General features: G+C 67.1%; 3 protein-coding genes across 3 annotated transcripts in view; 1 reads left to right on the forward strand and 2 right to left on the reverse strand.

Moving 5' to 3' along the window:
- Nucleotides 1-354: 354 nt before the first annotated feature.
- Nucleotides 355-9,537, forward strand: TBX21 (T-box 21). The gene is given in 9 exon segments (XM_027702702.1): nucleotides 355-453; nucleotides 455-777; nucleotides 6,780-6,934; nucleotides 7,020-7,141; nucleotides 7,226-7,384; nucleotides 8,014-8,075; nucleotides 8,173-8,767; nucleotides 8,769-8,857; nucleotides 9,528-9,537. Coding segments are annotated over 9 exon segments (1,614 nt in total).
- On the reverse strand, nucleotides 9,297-18,172 carry OSBPL7 (oxysterol binding protein like 7). Its single transcript, XM_027702698.1, has 23 exons — nucleotides 18,154-18,172; nucleotides 17,172-17,355; nucleotides 16,852-16,974; nucleotides 16,659-16,712; nucleotides 16,433-16,546; nucleotides 16,225-16,338; nucleotides 16,019-16,139; nucleotides 15,799-15,902; nucleotides 15,611-15,709; nucleotides 15,359-15,488; nucleotides 15,145-15,269; nucleotides 14,875-14,955; nucleotides 14,654-14,785; nucleotides 14,091-14,181; nucleotides 13,723-14,015; nucleotides 12,617-12,754; nucleotides 12,465-12,528; nucleotides 12,291-12,369; nucleotides 12,054-12,198; nucleotides 11,008-11,149; nucleotides 10,797-10,923; nucleotides 10,589-10,711; nucleotides 9,297-9,771 (listed from the first exon to the last, which is right to left on the reverse strand). The coding sequence occupies exons 2-23, from the start codon at nucleotides 17,262-17,264 to the stop codon at nucleotides 9,663-9,665; spliced, it is 2,601 nt and encodes an 866-aa protein (XP_027558499.1). The 5' UTR covers nucleotides 17,265-17,355; nucleotides 18,154-18,172; the 3' UTR covers nucleotides 9,297-9,662.
- Nucleotides 18,173-19,232: 1,060 nt separating this feature from the next.
- The window catches only part of MRPL10 (mitochondrial ribosomal protein L10), a 2,633-nt gene continuing 331 nt past the window's right edge, over nucleotides 19,233-21,534 (reverse strand). The window contains 5 exon segments of the mRNA XM_027702695.1: nucleotides 19,233-19,759; nucleotides 19,914-20,058; nucleotides 20,144-20,305; nucleotides 21,066-21,110; nucleotides 21,112-21,239. Coding sequence (XP_027558496.1) covers nucleotides 19,515-19,759; nucleotides 19,914-20,058; nucleotides 20,144-20,305; nucleotides 21,066-21,110; nucleotides 21,112-21,239 — 725 coding nt within the window. The 3' untranslated portion in view covers nucleotides 19,233-19,514.

The raw sequence follows: 21,534 nt of genomic DNA on the forward strand, positions 1-21,534 counted from the left end.
GCAGCAGCAGCAGCAGCAGCAGCAGCAGCAGCAGCAGCAGCAGCAGCAGCAGCAGCAGGGCAGGGCGACCTCTCAACTCCCGACCCCCCCCGACGGCACTTTTGGGGGCTTTCCGGGTGTTTCGGGCTTTTTTTTTTTTTTTTTTTTTTTTTCTTGCCGGGTTTGGTTTTTTTTAACCCCTTCTCCCTTGGCCGTTCCCGGGTGGCCGCGGGTGGTCGCCTCCTCCCCGGGACCCCCGGGCATGGAGGGGGCGGCGGGAGCCCGGCGAGGCGGGCAGCGCTGACGGGCGCCCGGCTCCGCGTCCCGGGGACCCCCATGAGCGGCTGAGCGGGGCCGGCGCCCCCCGCTCCGTCCATGGGCGCGCTGGAGCCGGGCACCGGAGCCCCCCGCCCCGCCGCCCCCATGCTCAGCGCCGCCGCCGCCTTCGCCAAGGAGCCGCCGGGCCCCCGGGACGCCGCCGCCTCTTACTACGGGGACGGGGGGGGCGGCGGAACCGGGAGCCCCCCCGCTCCCTTACGGCGCTCCCGGAGGCTTCGGCGGCCGGTTCCTGGGGCCGTGCCCGCCCTACCGGGCGCCGCCGCCTCCCGCCGCCCCGGTGGAGGGTTACGCGGGCGCGGAGGGAGGTTTCGGCGGCGGGGGGGCCCCGCTGTGCCCCCCGCTCTGCGCCCTGCCCGGGTACCGCGCGGCCGGGAAGGTGCAGGTGATGCTCAACAACTACCCGCTCTGGGCCAAGTTCCACAAGCACCAGACCGAGATGATCATCACCAAACAGGGCAGGTGAGCCGGGGGGGCTACCGGGGAGGGGGGGGAAAAAGGGGATGTACCGGGGCGGGGGAGCGGCGGGAACCGGGAGGCACCGGGAGGTGGGACCGGCGTGGCACTGGGGGGGACTGGGGGGGACTGGAGCGCACCGGGACGGACGGAAGCGGCGGGGACCGGGGCGGACCGGGGCAGGGGACTGTCGGAGGAGTAGTGGGAGATCGGGGCGAGGGACCGGTGGGGACCGGGACAGAGAACCGGCAGCGGGACCCGCACGGACCCCGGAGATGGTGGGAGTCCGGTGTGGGCAGAGATACGGGCACGGGGGATGCGGGGTGGGCACGGCGGTGCAGAACGGGGGGGTGGGACAGGCCGGGGGGGCTGTGGGATGGGCCCAGAGGGAGCCGGCACGGTGAGGGGCTGAGGGTTTCTGCCTCGTGTCCTCAAAGGGCTGGAGGTGCGAGAGGTGTTTGTGGGTCTGGGGGTCCCTCTTTGCCCGCGCAGTGGGGGGGTGAGGTGTGCAAGGGGGGATCCCCCCCATCCCTGTGGGTTAGGGGGGTGACATTTTGCAAAGGAAAAAAATGGGGGGGGGGAGGGGGAAAGCAGAACGGACTTCCCTGATTTTGTTTTCTATGGAAGTTGAGGCTTGTTGGAAGGAGAAGGGAGGATGAGGAGCCTCCCCACTCGTGTCAGGGTGGGACAGGGGGGTCCAGACCCCCCACATCAGGAAACTGGCAGAGGTGGTGCCAGTTCTGGGGGCCTGGAGGCAGCGTTTATCTGGCCTCAGCCCACGGGCTTGATCCGGAGCCTGGCACTGCAACAAGTAGTGAGAGCCCACAGCCGCCCCACGGGCACCGTGGGTGGGTGGGTGACACCCCCTCTACTCACTTTCCGTGCTGGAAATGCCCCCCCTCCTCCATGGGCCAGACAGGGGCTGGGTGCCCCCCTCTTCCCTGGGGAAAGGGCAGCATTTTGGCAACGTCCTGGGTGCTCAAACCGCCCTTGGTGACGCCATGGCCGGGCACCCTCTGCCCCCTCTGTGCTACCTCCAGCCTGGGGTGTTCACAGGGTGTGAGTTGGGGGGGTTGGGACAAGGTTGGGGGGCTAAAATTCCCCCCAGCTCTGCCAACACCCCCGTTTGGGGAGTCTGGGTGAGACACAGGCCCTGTGGGGCCGTGGAGCCGCCACGACTCGGAGCAAGGGGAGCCCAAAATGCTGAGCCCATCCTTTGGCCCCACGGGGTGATTTGGGCAGGGGGAGCCAGGGCTGCAGCCTGGGGGCCTCGGTGGGATCGTGCCGGGGTGAGGAGGGGGGAACACGAGCACGGCAGGGGCTCAGCCACCCGAGGGGCTCCCAAAAACCCGCGCCGAGGGGGAAAACAGGGCAGCACCCCCCCGCTGCGTGCTCAGCAGCTGGTAGAGAACCCCCCCAGCCCCTCCTGCTGTTCCAACCCCCCCTCCCCTCCCGCTGCCATCCCTCCGCCCAGGGGGGCTCTTCCCGGCCAGCACCGGGGCCGCCGGCAGCGCCCGCGCCCCTTTCCCCTCCCTCGGCCGAGACAGATGGTGTCACTTCGATGCTGAGACCAACCTGCTTAATGTGTTGGAAGTCTAAACACGTTAGGGCCGCTTGGTTTGCCACGGCCCTGCCCGGGCCCGGCTCCCCCCGCCGGGCTCGGGGCGGGTGACGCGTCCCCGGCGCCGGCCGAGGGGGTGGCGGGGGTGGCAGGGCACCCCAAACAGTTGTTCCTCGCACTCCATCCCCCCCAAATGGTTGTTCCTCGCACTCCATCCCCCCCAGTTCGTAGGGAAACACGCTGAAATTCCAGTTCTTCCCTCCTCTCTTCCCCCGGGCGCTGGGGCGGCATCAGGGTCTGGCGCTGAGGGGAAAATGGGGTGACCCCCAAATCCCGTCGTCTCTGCCCCGCTGCCGCCGACTCCCAGACAATTTTGAGGGTCTTTTCCCAGCTCCATCCCCTCCCCAGCGTCCCTACAGAGGTTCTGGGGATGGGAGGGGGTGTGTGTGTGGGTTGCTCTGAGCTCAAGGGGGCTCACGGCAAACCCGGCCCGTGGAGACGTCGAGCTCGGAGCCACAAAACATCCGTTTCCCCCAACCCCCTGAGCTGCTCTTGCAAACCTCGGCGTGCAGGGCCGGGCTGCAGCGCTGCTGAGGCACAGGAAAAACCCCAGTGTGGGGCTTGAGAGGGACAGGAGCCCCAAAATGGGGACCCAAGAGGGATGTGTGCCCCCTAAATGAGGATCCACCAGGCTGGGGGGCTCTAGGGCAGGGCAGGGGGCACGTTCTTGTCCTGCTGTTGGCGCGGGTGCCGTGTCTCTCCGGGCTATGCTGGTCCCTCAATGCCAGCATCCTTGGGGTGCAGCCCCCTGTGAACCCATGGAGAGAGCTGAGGGTGATTGGGAGAGGGTGGCACTGGGATGAACCTGATCAGGCGCTGGGATTTACCCTCCTGGCATAATTTTTCTGCCCCTTTGCCCCAGCTCCAACACGCCATCCCGTGCCATCTCCCCCCATCCCACACCATCCCACCCCCCGTCATTCCCTCAAAGATAATTCCCTACAGGTTTCCCGTGTGGCTCCCCATCCTTCCTGCGCCCCCCACGATTTTTGGGGCTCAGCCAGGGCAGGACTTCTCTGGAAACCCCCAAGGACTCGCCGGCGCCCCGACTGCGACGGGCCCGGGGAATTCCTGCCGTGGGGCTCTGCCCTGAAACCGGGGCTGCCTCTGCAGTTTGGGGGCACACGGGGGCTGGCTTTGCCTTTTGGGGGTTCACAAGGGCTGGCTTTGCATTTGGGGGGGTTTAGTGCTGCCTTTGTGGGGTGCAGGGGCTGCCTTTGTGTTTGGGGACACAAGGGCTGGCCGTGCCTTCGGAGAGGACACCGGGAGGCCTTTGAGGACGTGGGGCTGGCGTTGCCTTTGAAGGGGACACGGGACAGCTTTGGGGACACCAGGGCTGGGTTTGCACTTGGCAGACACCAGGGCTGGCTCTGGCTCAAGGGGCGCTGGGCGAGGCCGTGCACGTGGGGGGGGGGGGCACAAGGACTTTTTGGGGGGCTCAAGGACTTTTTGGGGGGCTCAGGGACGGTGCCCAGCTGGCAGCTCTGCGGGGTTGGAGGCAGCGGGGCGGCCATGGGGTGACATGTCCCCCTGTGTCGTGCTGTGCCACGACATGTGGCTGTACCATGTGGCTGTACCATGTGGCTGTGCCATGTGGCTGTGCCGTGTGGCTGTGCCGTGTCACCCACACCGGGCAGCACAGCTGTGCCACGCAGCACCGTGCGGATGTGCCATGTCCATGCCACTGCCCATGTCACTGTGCCATGTCACCATGACGTGCATTGCCGTGCCACCACCACATGCCACCACACCATGTCACCTCACCGTGTCATGCAGCTGTGCCACGTCACCGTGCCATGCATTGGTGTGCCACCACATCATGCCACCCATTGCTGTGCAGCTGTGCCAAGCTGCCATGCCATGTCTCTCTGCCACACATTTCTGTGCCACCGTGCCGTGTCCAGCAGCCGTGCCATGCCACCGTTCCATGTCACCATGCCATGATTTGCTGTGCCACCGTTCCCTGTCACTGTGTCACGCGTTGCCACACAGCTGTGCCATGCATTGCCATGCCACCATGCCATGTCACCATGCCACTTCCATCAGCCATTCCATGTCACCGTGCCGTGTCCAGCAGCCATGCCATACCCCTGTGCCATGTCACCATGCCATACCCCTGTGCCATGTGTCACCGTGCCATACCCCTGTGCCATGTCACCCTGCCGTGTTCAGCAGCCGTGCCACCCCGCCGTGCCCTGTCCCCGTGCCACCCCTCCGTGCCGCGGGGGCTTCACCATCTCCCACTCGGCCGCGGTGGCTCCTGCGGTCACCGCGCTGCCGTCCAGGGGAGAGAAGGCGGCTCAGGAAGCCGCAGCCCCCTCTCTCGATGCGCTACCGGGGGTGGTGGTGGTGGGGGGAGAGAAGTAGGAGAGGCACAACTGCCTGGGGAAGGGGGGGATTGCGCTCCTGGACCTCCAGGTTTTCCTTCCGCCCGGGGTCATCCCGGACGCGCTCCCTGTGCCTCCATCACCGGGGCTCCGAGTCACCGGGTGACACCCTGGATGTGCCGCTGTCCCCCCCCGGCTCCCTCCCCATGTCCCCGTGTGCCCCCCAACCCCTCGAGCGGAGGGGTTCATTCGGGGACAAACCTCGGGGCGCGCCGAGAGCCCGGAAACAAAAACACACAAAGGGTGAGACGCGCGGTGCCCACCAGCTTTTGGGGTGGGGGTAGAACGGGGTTGGGGCACCTCCCAAACCGCAGTGACCAAACCCGGGGGAGCCGAGCGCTGCCCGAGCAGCAGCAGCCCCGGGGAGCTCGAGCGCTGGGGAGGAGGGGGGGGGATTTAAAAATAAAAGGCGAGGCGAGCGTGGTTTCGGGCCTTGCCCCCACCCTGCCGTGCCCGGCCGGGCCGTGCGGTTTTCCCCCCGCGGCAGCGTGTGAGCTCCGAGCCGCGCTCGCTGCCAGCGGGGGCTCGGGGCTCCAAACGGAGAGAAAAAAAAACCCCAAAACCAACTAAAAAAAAAAAATAGACTGGTTCTTTCCTCCCTGCTCCTTGCAGCAGCTCGGGCTGGTGCAGCGCCCAGGGTTGGGGCTCGCCCCGCGGTCACCCGGCCCCGGGCTCGGCGTTCGGGCGCCCGGAGCGCGGCGGCACCGAGGTGGTTTTTAATGCGGCTGCTGCAGCTTTTTATCGGCGGCAGGAAACCCCCGTCCCTCGGCACAGCCGCGTCTGTCTCGCTCCAGAGGAGCTTTAGGGATACAAGAAGGGGGGGACGGGGGCTGTGAGGGCTCGGAGGGACCCCGGGATGTGCGGGAGCACCGTCCGTGCCGAGCACGGGGAGCACGTGTGCAGCTCCTCGCCACGAGTGCTGCTTTCTCTGTTTCTTTCTCTTTTTCGTTCTCTTTTTCTTAAGCTCTTTATCTCCTTCTTTTTATTCTTCTTTTTCTTTATCTTCTTCATCTTTTTATTCTTCTTCTTTGTCTTCTTCATCTCCTGCTTCTCTTTTTTTTCTTCTTCTTCTTTTTCTTCATCTTCTTCTTTTTCTTTCGTTCATTTTTCTTCTTATTTTGCTTCTTTTTCTTAACCTTAATCTTAACTTTAATCTTAATCTTCTTTTTCTTTTTTCGTTTTCTTTTCTTTTTTCTCTATTCCTTTCTCATTTCTTCTTATTATTCTTTTCTTCTTTCTCTTTCTCTTCTCCCCTTTTCTTCTCTTTCTTTTTCTATTCCCTCCCCCCTCCCCTCCTCTCCCGCGAGGGCAACTTTGAGTCAGCGGCACCCGCCGACTTTTCTTTCCACCACCCTTTGCATTCCACTTCCCCGCCGCCGTGGCACTGCCCGAGCCCCGTTTCCTGCCCGGCACAAGGAGCTCCGTGTTTCCCCCCAGCCCCTTGCTTTAACCCCTGGGGAGAGGGACGAGCAGGGTTCAGGTTTTTCCCTTCCACCACGGCTGGAGGTCCCGCTGTGAACCCGAATTGGGGTGACCGGGCTCGGGGATGGACATGAGGGGACTGATCAGGGAGCGGGGAGTGCGACCTCCCACCCCAGAGCCGGGATTTGGGGGGACGGCCGAGGGGGACAGCGGGGTGCAGCCCCTCTGGGGGGGTGGCAGCTGCATCCCCGCGGCCGCAGGGTCCCCCCCGGGCCGTCCCATCCTGTCCCCTTCCTGCCCTTGGCACAGGCTGGCGCCCAGCCCGAAATAGCAGCGGTGTTGGTTTCCGATCCGGAAGGTGCTTGGGGAGGGGGAGGAAGATACCGGGAGGGGGGGAATCGGCCCCGAGAGCATCCCCCAGCTGCCGGGGTCACTCAGCTCCTCACGGGCACCCAGCCGGGCGCGGGAAGGGGGGGTTGGCATCGCGCTGCCTCGGTTTCCCCATCACCCCCCTCCCCGGTGTGCCAGCGGCCGGGCCGGGGGGTGACGGTGTCTCTGCGCCTCTGTCCCCTCCCCAGGCGCATGTTCCCCTTCCTCAGCTTCAACCTGTCGGGGCTCAACCCCGTGGCCCACTACAGCGTGTGCGTGGACGTGGTGCTGGTGGACCAGCACCACTGGCGCTACCAGGGCGGCAAGTGGGTGCAGTGCGGGAAAGCCGAGGGCAACATGCCAGGTACGACATCCCCGACATCCCCCTCATCTCGTGGTGCCGGGAGCGGGGTAACGCCCTCCCTGCTCTCCCCCCATCCCGTCCGCAGGGAACCGCCTCTACCTGCACCCGGACTCGCCCAACACGGGCGCGCACTGGATGCGGCAGGAGGTTTCCTTCGGGAAGCTCAAGCTCACCAACAACAAGGGCGCGTCCAACAACGTCGGGCAGGTAGGTGAGGGCCCCGCCGCCGCCCCCGGGTCCCCCCTGTGCCCCTTCCCTGACCGCCCGCCGCCCCCCTTTCCCCCCCTCCAGATGATCGTGCTGCAGTCGCTGCACAAGTACCAGCCCCGGCTGCACGTGACGGAGGTGAAGGAAGGGGAGGGGGAGGACGGGTACCCCTCCCCGCACACCCACACCTTCGCCTTCCCCGAGACGCAGTTCATCGCCGTCACGGCCTACCAGAACGCCGACGTGAGTACGAGACCCCCCTGCTTGGGGACACCCACCAAAAAGCCTCCCCCCAGCAGCACAGGAACCCCAGCGACCTCCCCGGGCCACAGAAACCAGTGGCACATCCCAGTATCAGACCAGTGACCCGCCAGGAGCAGCCCCTGGTAACCCCCCAGCACCCTCTAAGGTGTCCTCAGCATCAGGAGAACCCCCCCATGGCATCCCCCCAGGCCCCCACGTCTGCCAACACTCCTGTCTGCAACATCTCTGCACCCCCTGTGTCCCCTCAGCATCCCAGTACTTCCCTCTGGATCCTTTCAGCATCCCAGAAATCCTCCCAGTATCCCCTGCATCCCCTCTGTATCCCAGTACCTCTCTCTGAACCCCTTCAACATCCCAGTTCCCCCCCAGTATCCCCATGAATACCCTCTTCATTCCAGTACCTCCCTCTGGATCCCCTCAGCATCCCAGTATCTCCCCCTGGATCCCCTCAGCATCCCAGTAGCCCCCTCCCGGTACCTCCCGCGTTGGGAAAGGGTGGGATTCTGACGCAGTGGGGGCTGCTCGAGGGGAAAGGGATGGGAGGGACATCCTGGAAGGGATCAATCCCTCAGCAGTTCCCCCACCTCCGTGTGTCCCCCCCCCGCCAGATCACTCAGCTGAAGATCGACCACAACCCCTTCGCCAAAGGATTCCGGGACAACTTTGACTCGTGAGTGTCCTGAGTGTCCCCCTCACCCTCCCGCCGGTGCCCCCCCGGCCCCGGCCGGCAGCAGGGCACAGTCCCACCCCTCCCTGTGCCCCCCCAGGATGTACACGGCCTCGGAGAGCGACCGCCTCACCCCGTCCCCGCCCGAGGGTCCCGGCTGCCAGCAGCTCCTGCCGGCCCCCCGCTTCCAGCCCTTCCTGCCCGAGCAGTACCCGCTGCCCCCCGGGCGCTTCTTCGGGGGCGAGCGGGGGGCTCCCCCTCTGTCCCTGCCCCCCAAAGACCCCCCCCACTGGTACTTCCCCCCGCAGCAGCCCCCCCCCGCCGCCGCCGCCGGGACGCTGGAGTTCGGCGGCTACGACGGGGGCTACGGGGGGGGCAAACTGGTGCCCTACGGGGTGAAACCCTTCGCCCTGCCGCCCGCCCCGCACCACCCCTCCCTGCCCTACTACCCCCCCGAGGGGCCGGGGGGCTTCGGGGTGTCGGGGGGCTGGAGCCCCGGGCAGTACGGCCCCAAGGGCGGCGCCGGGGCTCTGGGCTGGTACCGGGAGCCCCGCGAGGAGAAGGGCAAGGAGGCGGAGGGCTGGGCCCCCGAGCCCCCCGCCCCGGCCTCGGGGGACTCGTCGGACTCGGGGCTGTACGAGTGCAAGCGGCGGAGGGTGTCCCCGTACCCGTCGAGCGCCGAGAGCTCCCCCCCGGCCCGCAACGGGGACCTCTACGACAAGGACCCGCTCGCCGACGGCGGCTACTACGGCTTCTACGGCAACTGAGCCCCCGCCCCGGGTCCTGTGCGCCCACCACCCTCCCCCCCCCCGCTATTTAACACCCATATCCTGGGCAGACTCCAGCGGGAGGAGGGGGGGCCCAGCCAGACAATCAGCCCCCGGGGCGGGCAGGGAGGGGCAGAGGGGGATGGCGAGGAGGGTTTTTTTTTTTGTTGTTGTTGTTGTCGGTGGTTTTTAAGGGCGGGGGGGGGGTCGCGGGGAGGGGTAATGCTGAAGTATTTATTGAGTCCCCCCCCCCGTGCCCGGTGTGGGGCGGGGGGGGGCAGCAGCATATCGCAATAAAGGGGCACTGTGGGGACTCTGCTCGGCTCTGTGTGTGTGTGTGGGGGGAGGGAAACAGGCTCGGGGAGGGGGGGCTAAGGGTGCCCTCCCCCTTCCTGGAGGGTCCTGAGCCCCGGGGGTGTTGCAGGGGGGGAGGGAAGGAAGCTCTCTGCACACCCCAACTCTTCACAGCCTTTATTAGAGCAGCCCCTGGGCACAGTTTGAGGGGGGAGGGAAGGGGGGCAGAGGGGTCTTCCCGCCCGCGGGCACCCCCTGTTCCCCCACTCCCAGGCATCTTGTGCCCCCCCGGGGCAGGGGGGGCACTGCCCCAGCTGTCCCCAAGGCTCTGCCCCGGGTCGGGGGGGTGGGGAGGGCATTGCCAGTGCCCCCCCCTCCCTCTTTTATATCACAGTTTTGTTTAAACACCAGCAAAATGGCTCAGAGAGGGCGAGGGGGGGGGGACACTGCACCCCCCCCAGTGCTGGGGGAACCAGCCCCACTGCTGTGATGAGCTGGGGGGGGGCTCAGAGCCCCGTGGGGGGGGTGGCTACCAGAGCACTGCACTGTCCAGGTGGGCAAAGCCGGGGTCCAGGCGCAGCTTCCAGTAGGTGTTGTTGGTGACCCACGACTCCTTGCCACTGGCATCCGTCAGCCTCCTGGGGATGGAGTGTGTGGGGGGGTGTGTTTGAGGTGGTCTCGGGACTTCCAGGGGGGTTTTCCCCATTTCCTGAGAGCCCCACATTCCCCTGAGCCATGGGGTGCCCTCGGGACTTCTAGGGCATCTCCCCATTCCCTTAAAAACCCCCCACACCCCTGAGCCATTGGGTGTTCTCAGCATTCCCAAGGAGGGGTTCCCCATTCCATGAGAGTCCCACACCCCCCTGAGCAATGGGGTGCCCTCAGGACTCCTGGGAGGGGTCTCCCCATTCCCTGAGATCCCTGAGAGCCCCACATCCCCCTGACCCACGGGGTGCCCTCAGCATTCCTAGAGGTTCTCCAAGTTCCCTATGAGCTCCACATCCCACTGACCCACGGAGCATCCTCAGGATCCTGAAAGGAGCTTCCTCGTCCCACAAGAGCCCCGCAGCCCTCCAAGCCATGGGGCATCCTCAGCACTCCCAGGGGGGTCTCCCCATTCCCTGAGATCCCCACATCCCCCTGACCCACGGGGTGCCCTCAGCATTCCCAGAGGTTCTCCCAGTTCCCTATGAGCCTCACATCCCACCAAGCCATGGGGTGTCCTCAGAATCCCAAAAGGAGCCTCCTCATCCCATAAGAGCCCCGCAGCCCTCCAAGCCACGGGGTGCCCTCAGCACTCCCAGGGGGGTCTCCCCATTCCCTGAGAGCCCCACATCCCCCTGACCCATGGGGTGCCCTCAGCACTCCCAGGGGGGTCTCAGAGCCCTCAGAGCCCCACATCCCGCTCACCCACGGGTTTCCCAGCCCCGGGATCATCCCCGTTCGGGGCCGGACCTGAAGAATCGCGCCTGGTGGGTGATGTTGTTCTCCTCCATGACGCGGCGCCGGTCCCGCTGCAGCTGCTCGATCTGCCGCTTCTGCGCCTCGGCCGCCGGCACGTTCCCCTCCTCCAGGTACCTGCGGGAGGACGGGACGCGGCTGTGACGAGCCGGGTGGCCTCGGGGCATCCCCTCCCCGGGCACCAAGGGGGTACCGGGCTCACCGCTGGTCGGGGCGCAGCCGCGTGTCCGTGGAGGGCAGGACCCGGCGCAGCTCCGGCGTGAGCTCGTTCAGCTCCAGGGCGAACTGGGTGAAGCCGTAGTTCCTCTCGTGGTCGCGGGGCATGGGGTCTGCAAGGGAGGGCGGGACTGCACTGAGAGAGACCCTCAGCACGGGGTAACCCCGGGATATCCATCCCCCAGGGGGGTCCTTACTGGCTTTCCAGACGCACTGGCCTGGGGCGGGCCCGCGGTGCAGCCCCTCGTGCCACTTGCCCGCCAGGCGCTCCACGGGGGTCCCGCTGCGGCTCAGCACGGCCCCCTGCACCTCGTTGGCCCCCGCGCCCCAGTACCGAGCCTGCGGCCACCGGGATGTGGGTGGGGGGTCGGGGGGGGTTGGGGGAAAAGGGGGGGGAAAGGGCGGGGCTATTGGGAAAGGGTGTGGCCATTGGGAAAGGGTGTGGCCACTTGGAAAGGGTGGGGCCATTGGGAAAATGTGTGGCTGTTGGGAAAGGGTGTGGCCACTTGGAAAGGGTGTGGCTATCGGGAAAGGGTGGGGCTATCAGGAAAGGGTGGGGCTATCAGGAAAGGGTGGGGCCATTGGGAAAAGGTGTGGCCACTGGGAAAAGGTGAGGCCACTTGGAAAGGGGGGGGCTACTGGGAAAAGGTTGGGGCCAAGCTTGATGTGAGGGGTCTTCTGAAAAAGGGTGGACTCGTTGGGAAAGGGCGGGGCTACTGGGGAAAGGGCGGGGCCACCAGTGATGGGAGGAGTCTTCTGAAAAGGGTGGAGTCATTTGGAAAGGGTGGGGCCAGGAGGGGCGGGGCTAATGGGAAAGGGTATGGCCAATGGAAAAGGGTGGGGCCATGAGTTAGGAGGTGGAGTCACTGGGAAAGGGTGGGGCACTAAGAGGGGCAGGGCTAACAGGAAAAGGGAGGAGCCACTGGGAAAGGGTGGGGCCAGGAGCAAGGGGTGGGGCTACTGGGAAAGGGTGTGGCCACAAGTAATGGGGAGGGGTCATAAAAAGGGTGTGGCACTAAGGGGGGTGGAGCTACTAGGAAGGGGTGGAGCTATTGGGAAAGGGCGGGGCCATAACCGGGGGCTGGGCCAGGAGAGGGGTGGAGCAATAACACAATTAAGATTAACGAGCAGGTGAAGGGGCGGGGCCACACCTGAAGGGGCGGGGCCAGGCCATTTCGGCGCAGAGGGGTGGAGCCAGGGCAGGTGGGAGGGCGGGGCTGTGGGGCGGGGCAGGTGGGCACACCTTGCAGAAGGTGAGCTTGCAGTGGTAGGAGGCGTCGCGGGTGTTCCGGATCAGCACCTCCCCGTAGTGCTCGATCCAGCGGGGCCCGCTCAGCACGTTGTGGATGCACGTGGTCACCTTGTTCCACTCGTAGTGGTCTCCGGTCCTGTGGGCACCACCCACGTTGGACGGGGAGGGAGAGAGGGCAGGGGGGCTTGGGGGGGTGTGGGGGGCCCACCAGCAGGGCTGGGGTCTCACCTGGGCAGCTGCACATTGACGGTGCCCATGGGGACGATCTCCAGGGACTTGCCCCAGAATTTGTTCTTCCACCTCATGTCTGGAGGGGTGAAGGGTGGGAGAAGGTGAGACCCCTCAGTCCACCCACCCCACGGGGGAGATATCCCAGCACCCAACACCCTCCTGGGCACTCACCCTGCCAGAAGATGAAGTTGTCGGACTCGGCGTGGCAGGCGGAGATGGGAGGGTGGTGGGAGACCTGCGGGGGGGACAAGAGGGACGTGCCAGTGCCCCGTCCAGCCCCGTGCCCCCCTCGTGCCCTCCCCGTGCCCCTCCCCAGTGCCCACCTGCTCGCTGATGAAGCGGAAGCCTCGGTCGGGCCGCACACACTCGTAGGTCTCCCCCAGGACGGGGTTGAAGGGTTTGCTGCCCGCCCGGTAGTAGGTGGAGGCGTAGGCGGACACGGCGAAGGCGGCCACGTACACCTGGCACCACAGGCACCACGCTGCTGCCACCACCCCGGGGACAGCCACCCATCCGCCCCGGGGACAGCCACCCACCCACCAATCCCCCACCCGGCCCCAGCCCCTGCCCTGTTCCCACAAGTCCCATGTGTCCTCGAGCTCCCCTGAGCCCCCTTAAAGCCTCGAAGTCCTCCAGTCCTTCCATGTCCTTGAGCTCCCTCGTGTCCTCAAGCCCCCTAAATCCTCAATCTCTCCTGTACCCCATGTCCTCGAGTTTCCCTGTGTCCCCTGAGTCTCTTAAAACCTCCCCAAGTCCCTCTGCATTCTCAAGATCCTCCATGTCCCCTCAGCCCCTCCTGGCCCTAAGCCCCCCTACCCCCATGTCCCTCGAGTTCCCCCTTGTCCCCTGAGCCCCCCCAATCCCCTGAGCTCTCCAAGTCCCTCTGTGACCCTCCAAATCCCCCGACCCCCCACATCCCCCACGCCCTTGCCCTCCTTGTGCCCTCTCCGCTCCAAAGACCCCTCTGTCCCTTGAGCTGTCCCTGAGTTCCCAAGCCTCATGTCCTCCCCGAGCTCCCTCTGTCCCCAGGTCCACCGAGCCCCTCTATGTCCCCCGAGCTCCCTGTGTCCCCAACCCCCCAGCGCTCCCCAAGCCCCCAATCCCCAGCGTGTCCCCTGAGTTGCCCCACGACCACGAGCCCCCAAGCCCCATGTCCTCCCCGAGTTCCCTCTGCCCCCAGGTCCCCTGAGCCCCTCTATGTCCCCCAAGCACCCCGTATCCCCAACCTCCCAGCGTTCCCTGAGCCCCCAGTCCCTGGTGTGTCCCCTGAATTCCCCCAAGTCACCTGAGCCCCTCTGTGTCCCCTGAGCTCCCTGTATCCCCAACCTCCCAGCTCTCCCCGAGCCCCCAGTCCCCGGCGTGTCCCCTGAGTTGCCCCATGACCCCAAGCCCCCCCTGTGCCCCCCGGTGTGTGTCCATCCCCCCTCACCAGTCGCTGCCGGGGGTCTCGGGCGCGGCTGGCGCGGTCCAGGAGCGCGCTGTACTCCAGCTCCTCGCAGAGCCGCTGCAGCGTATTCAGCGGCTCGTTGAGCTGCACGGGCAGCGCCACGCGGGACAGGTCCTTTCCCACGCTGCTCCTCAGGAGGCCCCACAGGCTCACGTCCCCCGACGGCGCGGGGGGAGCGGGCAACCGGCTCCGGCGCCGCGGGTCCGGCCCCGGCAGCTCCAGCGGCGCCGGCGGCGGCGGCTCCGGCTCCGACGGTGCCCCCGCACGCTCCGCTCCTGCCGGGCACCGGGCGCTGGGATGGAGCTGTGTCCCAGCCCCCCGGTGTCCCCCTCCCCGGGGCTGCCCCGTACCTGTCGGGGGGCGGCCCGGCCCCCCCGGCTCGGTGGCCTCCTCGCAGGCGCTGGTGGTGGCCTCGCTGGCGCACGACTCGTCGTCCGAGGGCTGGGGAGACGCGGGGACCGTCGGCGGCTTCGGGGGTCCCGGGGGAATTGGGGGGGGTATGGGGGGTACCCCATGGTAGGAGGGTGGGGGGCAGGGGGTTTAGCGGGAAGGGTCGCCCCGGAAGGATGGGATGAGACCCGGGATCCTGGGATGGGCTGGGGGTGTCGGGATGGGGAGGGGTGGTGCTGGTGGGGGAGCAGCGGCAAGGGGGGCTCTGGCAGCACCCAGCCCCCACCCCCGGGCTCAGAGAGAGCAGAGACCCCCAGCATGGGGAGCGAGGGGGCTGCGGGGGGCTGGGGGGGACACAGGGGCTGGGGGCACTACGGGGAGCTGGGGGGGTGCCTGATGAGGTGGGACGGGGGAGAGAGAGGGGAGAGATGAACCCAGAGCAGCGGGAGGCGGCAGGGGGGTCCACAGAGCCCCCCGCCAGCAGAGCCCACGCTCCAGCAGAGCCCACCCCGAGCCCCCCCACCTCATTCTCGGAGGAGCTGGCGGACAGGAAGACCTCGCAGGCGTCGAAGAACTCGGTGTGGGAGTCGGCCAGCGAGACGATGCTGCGGTTGGAGAGCTGCTGCTCCCGGCCCTTGGCGGGCAGCGCGTCGGGCTGCGGGGACAGCCACCAACTCAGCCCGGCCCCCCAGCTCAGGGAGGGCCACCCAGACCCCCATCCCACCCCATCCCACCCCCCCTGACCTCGTCGGGGTGCAGCGAGGCGAAGGAATCCAGGGTGGTGTCGGAGGAGACGGAGAGGGAGTGGAAGCGGCGCAGGGTGGGCTGTGGAGGGAGGGGGAGGCTGAGCCAAGGCCCCTCCAGAACGTTCCCCTCCAGCACGTTCCCCTCCAGCCAGGATGGAGCTGACGGTGAGGGGCTGAGACCCCGCAGCACCCACAGCACCCCAAAAGCAACATCCCCAAGCCCCCCCTCGAGCAGGGCAGTGCTGCCCGGCCCCCCTGGGTCGCTCACCGCGGCGGTGCCGGCGCTGCCGGGGCGTGGGACGGGGCCCTGCCGGTCCAGCGCCCGCCGCATCTCCTCCAGACGGGCCCTCTCGGCTACCAGTGCGGCCACCACGCTGCTGAGCGAGCCGTGCACTGCCAGGGCATGCGGGCAGGGGTCAGATTGTGTCACGGCACCCCAAAACCCGCCAGGACCACCCCGGGGGGGCTGGGCCCCATCCCACCTTTCTGGGCCAGCACCCAGAAGCTCCGCTGCAGCTGGGTGTACTCCGGGGGGAGGCCGAAGGGCAGCTGGCTCTGGGAGGACTCCAGGTAGCGGGACAGGTTGGGGACGGAGCCGTGCAGGCGGCCCACCTTGGGGGGGGGGGGACACGGGGGTCAGCGAGGCGCTGGGGAGGGGGCTCCACGCCTCAGGCAGCAGCAGAGGGGGCTCCACGCCCCGGGCAGCAGCGGAGTTCTATGGGATTCCAGCTCACCCTCACCCTGCCGATGGTGTCGTCCTTGGCAAAGCTCTGGGTGCACCAGATCTTGGTGGTCCTCCGGCCCTTCTTCGGCCTCTCCGCGGCGGCCGAGGGCTGTGGGGGAGAGGAGGGGGCTGGAGCTGGACCCTCCCCAGGAAAGGGGGGGATGCTCAGACCCCACAGGCGCCGCTGTCCCGGCTCACCTGGCCGCCGGAGATGAGCGGGGCCGAGGGGATGCGGTGCAGGGCCTCCAGGTTCTGGAGCATCCCCGTCAGCTCCTGCAGCTTGGCCTGGCACTCCGACAGCTCTGCCGGGGGCACGGGGTCAGGGAGGGGGCACAGGGTCAGGGAGGGGGCACAGGGTCAGGGAGGGGGCACAGGGCACCCCCTCCCTGCCCCGCACACCCCTTCCCACCCCGCTCACCGGCCGAGCAGCGCTCCAGCCCCTCGCTGTCCTTCAGCCAGGCGTTCACCTTGTCCCGGGAGCTGGCGAGCGTGGACAGGGCAGGGGCACTGCCCGAGGGCAGGATCCGCGTCCACTGGCCCTGCCAGCAGGGAAAAGAGGGCACTGCCATCAGGAGCCCCTCGCCCAGACCCTGCCCCGTGTTGTCACCTTGAGGTGTCACCCACCTGGGCGTTGGTGGGGGTCCTCCCCCCGGGGCCCCCCGTGGGACAGGGCTTGTCCCCGTGGTGGTGGGTGCAGAGGCTGCTCACCCAGCTGGAGAAGAGCTCCGGGGACTTGATCTGGGGGGCACGGGTGAGTTGAGGGGGGGGAGGAAAAACAGAACCTGACAACACCGACCCTTGTTTCAAGTCCCACCCCGGCCCCCAGAGGCACCTTGAGGTGGTAAATGTTCTCCTCCGTGTCCAGGTCGACCCTCTGGGCCTTCTTGTTGACGGACATGACGGACTGACGGACGTCGATGGAGCCGTGCAGTTTGCCCTTGAGGACCTGGGGGAGCCCGGGGACGCCTGTCAGGGGGAAGATCCCCCTTCCTCAGGGGGGCCACGGGGGTCTCCCCCCGCCCCGAGCCCACGGGGGCACAGCCCGGGCACACACTCACGTCCTGGCGGGTGGTGGAGTATTTCAGGATCCCGTTTTCCAGCACAAAGTACCGCTGGGGATGGACAGGGAAGGTTGTTGTTGGTGGGGAGGGGGGGAGCAGAGAGCAGTCCCTGCAGCCCCCACTTCCCAGGGGCTCAAATCGTGCCAGGACCAGTCGGGTGACGGCTCCCGGTGCCAGCTCTGCCCGTTACCTTGTGCCAGCCCTTCAGGGGCCATTTCCTCCTCTTGAGCAGGTACCCCTCGTGCCTCTGCAGCTCCTGCCCTGGGCTGCCCTGTGCACGGGGCTCCTCCACCACCTCCCAGCTCTCCGAGCCCTGCAGGGATGGGGGTCAGCGTGGGGGTCCCTCAGCACCAGAGGCACACGAGGTGCTCCCCACCCTGTCCTCCAGGCACCCCCCAGCTGACAGGCCACCTTTGCATCTTCCTAAAGCAGGGAGAAGCCCCCCGAGGCCTCACAGCACCCCCAGTGTGCACCACTGAGCCCCCCACCCCAAATCCGGAGCCCTCCGACCTGCTGGACGCTGCTGTGCTTGGAAGACACGGTGCTGTTGGAGCGGGACAGGGCTCTTTTCGGGGAGGACGGGTCCTTCTCGTGGCTTCCCATGGCTGGTGTGCAGAGGGGGCCGGGCCGAGCCCCCCTTCCCGTCCGTCCCGCGGGGGTGGGGGTCCGAGCTCGGCCCTCAGGGCGGGAGCCGCTGCCGGGAGGGGACGGCAGGTCAGGGAGCTCAGGGGGGGCTTCTCCACCCTCCCCATCCCGGCCCCCGCGGGGATGAGAAGTGGTGGGGGTCCCCCTGCCCCTCGGGGGGGGGGAGCCCTGCATGTCCCCGCCGCGGGCCCCCAAAAACTTCTGGGGGACCCGGGGCCTTTCCCCCCCCCCCCCCCGCCCCGGGCTTATCTCGGCTCCGCCGCCCGGTCCGGGTTCAGAGTCCAGCCCCGGCGCCCCATGGACCGGGTACCAGGGGCAACCCCGCGGCGGGGGCACGGCCCGGAGGGTGACACCGGTACAAAGACCGGGATCGACCCCGGTCCGTCCTGGCACCCCCCCGAGCCGGGACATGACCCCTCCAAACCCCTTCGCCCTTGCCGGTTCCTGAGCCACAGGGAAGTTTTTCCCCCCCCCGCCCTGCCATCCCCCCCGGCGCTGTCCCCGACAGGCGACCCCGGTATCCCGGCAGATGCTGATCCCGGGATAACCCCGGGAGGGCGGCCAAGCCCCGGTGCTGGCGACCACCCCGGCACCGGTACCCGCTGTGCCGGTAACTGCGGCACCGAGACACAACCACGGCACCGGCGACTCCCCGGCTCGCAGGGGAGGACACCGGGGGTCTCCCCCCGCAGCTCCATCCCTTCCCCTGCCCAGCCCCGCAGGTGCTGCGGGAGGTCAGAGCCGACCCCTCGCACCGCACCGGGGCTGTGCGGGGTCTCCATCCCCGGTGTCACCCCCCCCGGGAGGCGGCGGGGGCCCGGGGGTGGCGGGTCCCCCCGGTGCTCACCTGGGCGGGCGGCGGGCGGGCGGCGGGGGCCGGTCGCATCCTGCCCGGTGGCAGCAGGAAGCGGAACACGGAGGGCGGTGCGGAGCCGCTCGGCTCTGCCCCCTGCTCCGTGGAGGACCGGGAGCCGCCGGGATCGCCGGGAGCCGCCGGGAACCGCCGGGAACCGCCGGGATCGCCGGGACATCCCGCGCGGCACCGGGGCAGTTCCGCTCGCGGACCCCCGGGAGTCCCCACCCGGGACCAGCCCGCGGGAAAAGGGACGGCCCAGGAGGGGTGGGGGGGATTCCCGCGAGAGGCAGCACCTCGCGGGGGTCCCGGGGGTCACCACCCCACGGGGGTCTCAAGACTGAGCATCCCTCGGGGGTCTCAGGGGGGTCACCACCCCACGGGGGTCTTGGGACGGATCGTTCCACGGGAATCTCGGGTTTCACCACCCCATGGAGGTCCCAGGGACCGCCAGCCCATGGAATTCTCGGGACTGACCACCAATCCAAGGGGGTCCCAGGGCATTCCCACCCCAGGATTTCCCTTACCCACCCCCCAGCTCTGCTTCCCTCTGCTCCATCAGACCCCCCGAGCAGCCCCAGCCTCCCCCCACACTCTTGAGGAGCAGGACCCCCCCCTCCACACCCCCCCCCAAAATCCCAGAGAGGCTTCGGCATCTCCACACGGACACTTTAATGGACATGACTCTGGATCAGTGTTACAGCACATTCCCCCTCATCCTCATTCCAGGGGGGCTTGGAGTGCTCAAAACCCTCCTGTGGGCCCCCCCTCCCGCCGTGCTCCTCCTCCTCTGGCCAATCCCTGAGACCTTCCATCTCACCCTCAGAATATTCCCAGGAATATTCCCCAAGGGAAGGGCCAGGGCTGGGGGGCTGCAGGACCCTCAGTCCTGCCCCAGTACCAAACCTCCAACCCCTGATCCCTCCCCTCCTGCACAGCCAGGGAAGGAGCCAATTCCCAGGGCCCAGAGCCAGTGATTCCCTGTGCTTTGGGGGTCTCCCTGTGTCCTGCAGCTGGAGGAACCAATTCCCAGGGCCCAGAGTCAGGGATTCCCTGTGCCTTGGGGGTCTCCCTGTGTCCTGCAGCTGGAGGAGCCGATTCCCAGGGTCCAGCATCGGTGATTCCCTGTGTCCCAGTCTGGAGGGCTCTCCCTGGGATCCCCCATGTCCCGCATCCGGGGAAGGAGCCAATTCCCACAGTCTGATCTCCCACATTCCAGGCTGGGGTTGGGGGTGCTCCCCAGGTTCCCACCACATCCCACATCCAGGGAAGCAGCCAGTTCCCAGTGCCAGCCATTCCCTGTGCCCTGGGGGGGCTCCCGCAGCGGGGGAAGAAGCCGATCCCAGGGCCCAGCATCAATGATTCCCCTTTCCCTGCTCCTGGGGGGGCTTCCCAGGCGCCCCCGTGTCCCGGAGCCGGCGGATGTGCTCATCCAGGAGCGCTGTGAGGAGGGAGGGGCCACGCTGGAGCAGGGATGAGGTCTGGGAGGGCAGGAGGGCCAAGGCTCCCACTGTCTGCCCCTGGGAGGCCTCCAGGGACGGCAGCCGGGCGAAGTTCTCCACTCCCTGCCGGCTCAGGATCGTGTCGTCGATGCAGGCGCCTGGAAGAGAGCAGGATATGGGATAACAGAGCATTCCACCAAGGAACCGTTTGCTCCTTCAGGCTCCCACCCCTCGTTTTCACAGCGTGAAACCCTCATTCCCAGCCCCGGAGGAGCCCAGCGCCGGGATTTGGGGAGCAGGGAATGCCCTCACCCAGGAGGTTGACCTGTGGAACTCCCTTCAGCACCCGCAGCATCTCCCGGGCCCGGGTCTCCGGGCTCACCAGCAGGATGTTGCGGCACACGAAGAGCGGGAGGAGGTTCCTGTACTTGGACTGCGCCAGCACCGGCCGGACAATCTGGAAAACGCCTCGGGAATGAGGCCTGGAGCGGCCCAGGATGCACCTCTCCCCCTCCCACCTTCCCGCTGGGATCGGCGCCCACCTCGTTGAGGACGAACTTGACCTCGATGTTGTGCTTGCGCAGGTAGTGGCGCATGGTGACCACGTCCTCGTCCGGCATGGAATTGTACTGGCACACGGCCACCATGCGGCTGCTCCGGAACGCCTGCTCCACCTGCCGCCTCAACAGCCGGACGTAGCCGTCCTCCTGGGAGGGAGGGACACGGGGATACAGGGATACAGGGACACGGGGAGAGGGGGAATGGCTGCTGTGACCCCCCCCATGGAGACCCGGCAGCTACGGGTGGGAGGTGATGCCATGGATCTCGAGGTGCTCCCATGGTCCATGAGGTGATCCCATGGATCTCAAGGTGGTCCCATGGATCTCGAGATGCTCTCATGGTCCATGAGGTGATCCCAAGGATCTCAAGGTGCTCCCATGGATCTCGAGATGCTCCCATGGCCCATGAGGTGATCCCATGGTCCATGAGGTGATCCCATGGTCCATGAGGTGCTCTCATGGTCCTTGAGGTGATCCCATGGATCTCAAGGTGCTCCCATGGTCCATGAGGTGATCCCATGGATCTCGAGGTGCTTCCATGGACCTTGAGGTGACCCCATGGATCTCGAGGTGCTTCCATGGACCTTGAGGTGACCCCATGGATCTCAAGATGCTGTTATGAATCTCGAGGTGCTCCCATGGATCATGAAACTCTGCCATGGATCTCGAGATGCTCCCATGGATCATGAGATGTTTCTGTGGATCTCAAGACGCTCCCATGGATAGGGACCCACCTGCACCTGCTGGGGCATCTCCCAGCCACCCACAACATGCCAAAAAAGGGGATTACCCACCCCGGGAAGGTCTCACACCGGCTCCAGCCAGGCCATCCCTGGTGTCTGGGGATCGAGGGAATCCCTCCCCTCCCCAGACCCTGCGGACCCCGGGCAGGGCCCCTCCTCACCTCCTCCTGCGGGCGGTCCCTGGGCGGGGGGAGGCAGCGGGGGGGGCACAGCGGGCCGGGGGGGCACGTACTCGGTCAGGGCCATCAGCTTCTGCCGCTGGAAGTGCATGGCCTTCCAGTGCCGCGTCACCGCCTTGGAGCCGCGCCGGAGCAGCTGCAGCGCGGGCAGCCAGCCTGGGGGGAGCCGGGGCACCATTCCCATCCCTGCTCCCTGCACCCTTCCCATTCCTGGCCCCTGCCCCCTTCCCATCCCTGCTCCCAGCCCCCTTCCCATTCCCGGTCCTAGTCCCTGGTGCCTCTTCCTGTCCCACTCCCATTTCACTTTTCTGCCCTATTCCCAATCCTGATCCCTGCCCCGTTCTAGTTCCCTGCTCCATTCCCGGTCCCTGTCCCAGCCTCGTTCCCTGTCCCAGTCCCACTCCCATTTCCAGCCCCATTCGCGTTCCCTGCCCCATTCCCGTTCCCATTC

Source organism: Neopelma chrysocephalum, unplaced genomic scaffold (genome assembly GCF_003984885.1).
Source record: "Neopelma chrysocephalum unplaced genomic scaffold, ASM398488v2 Primary Assembly neopelma1_192, whole genome shotgun sequence".
In the NCBI taxonomy this organism is placed as follows: domain Eukaryota; kingdom Metazoa; phylum Chordata; class Aves; order Passeriformes; family Pipridae; genus Neopelma; species Neopelma chrysocephalum.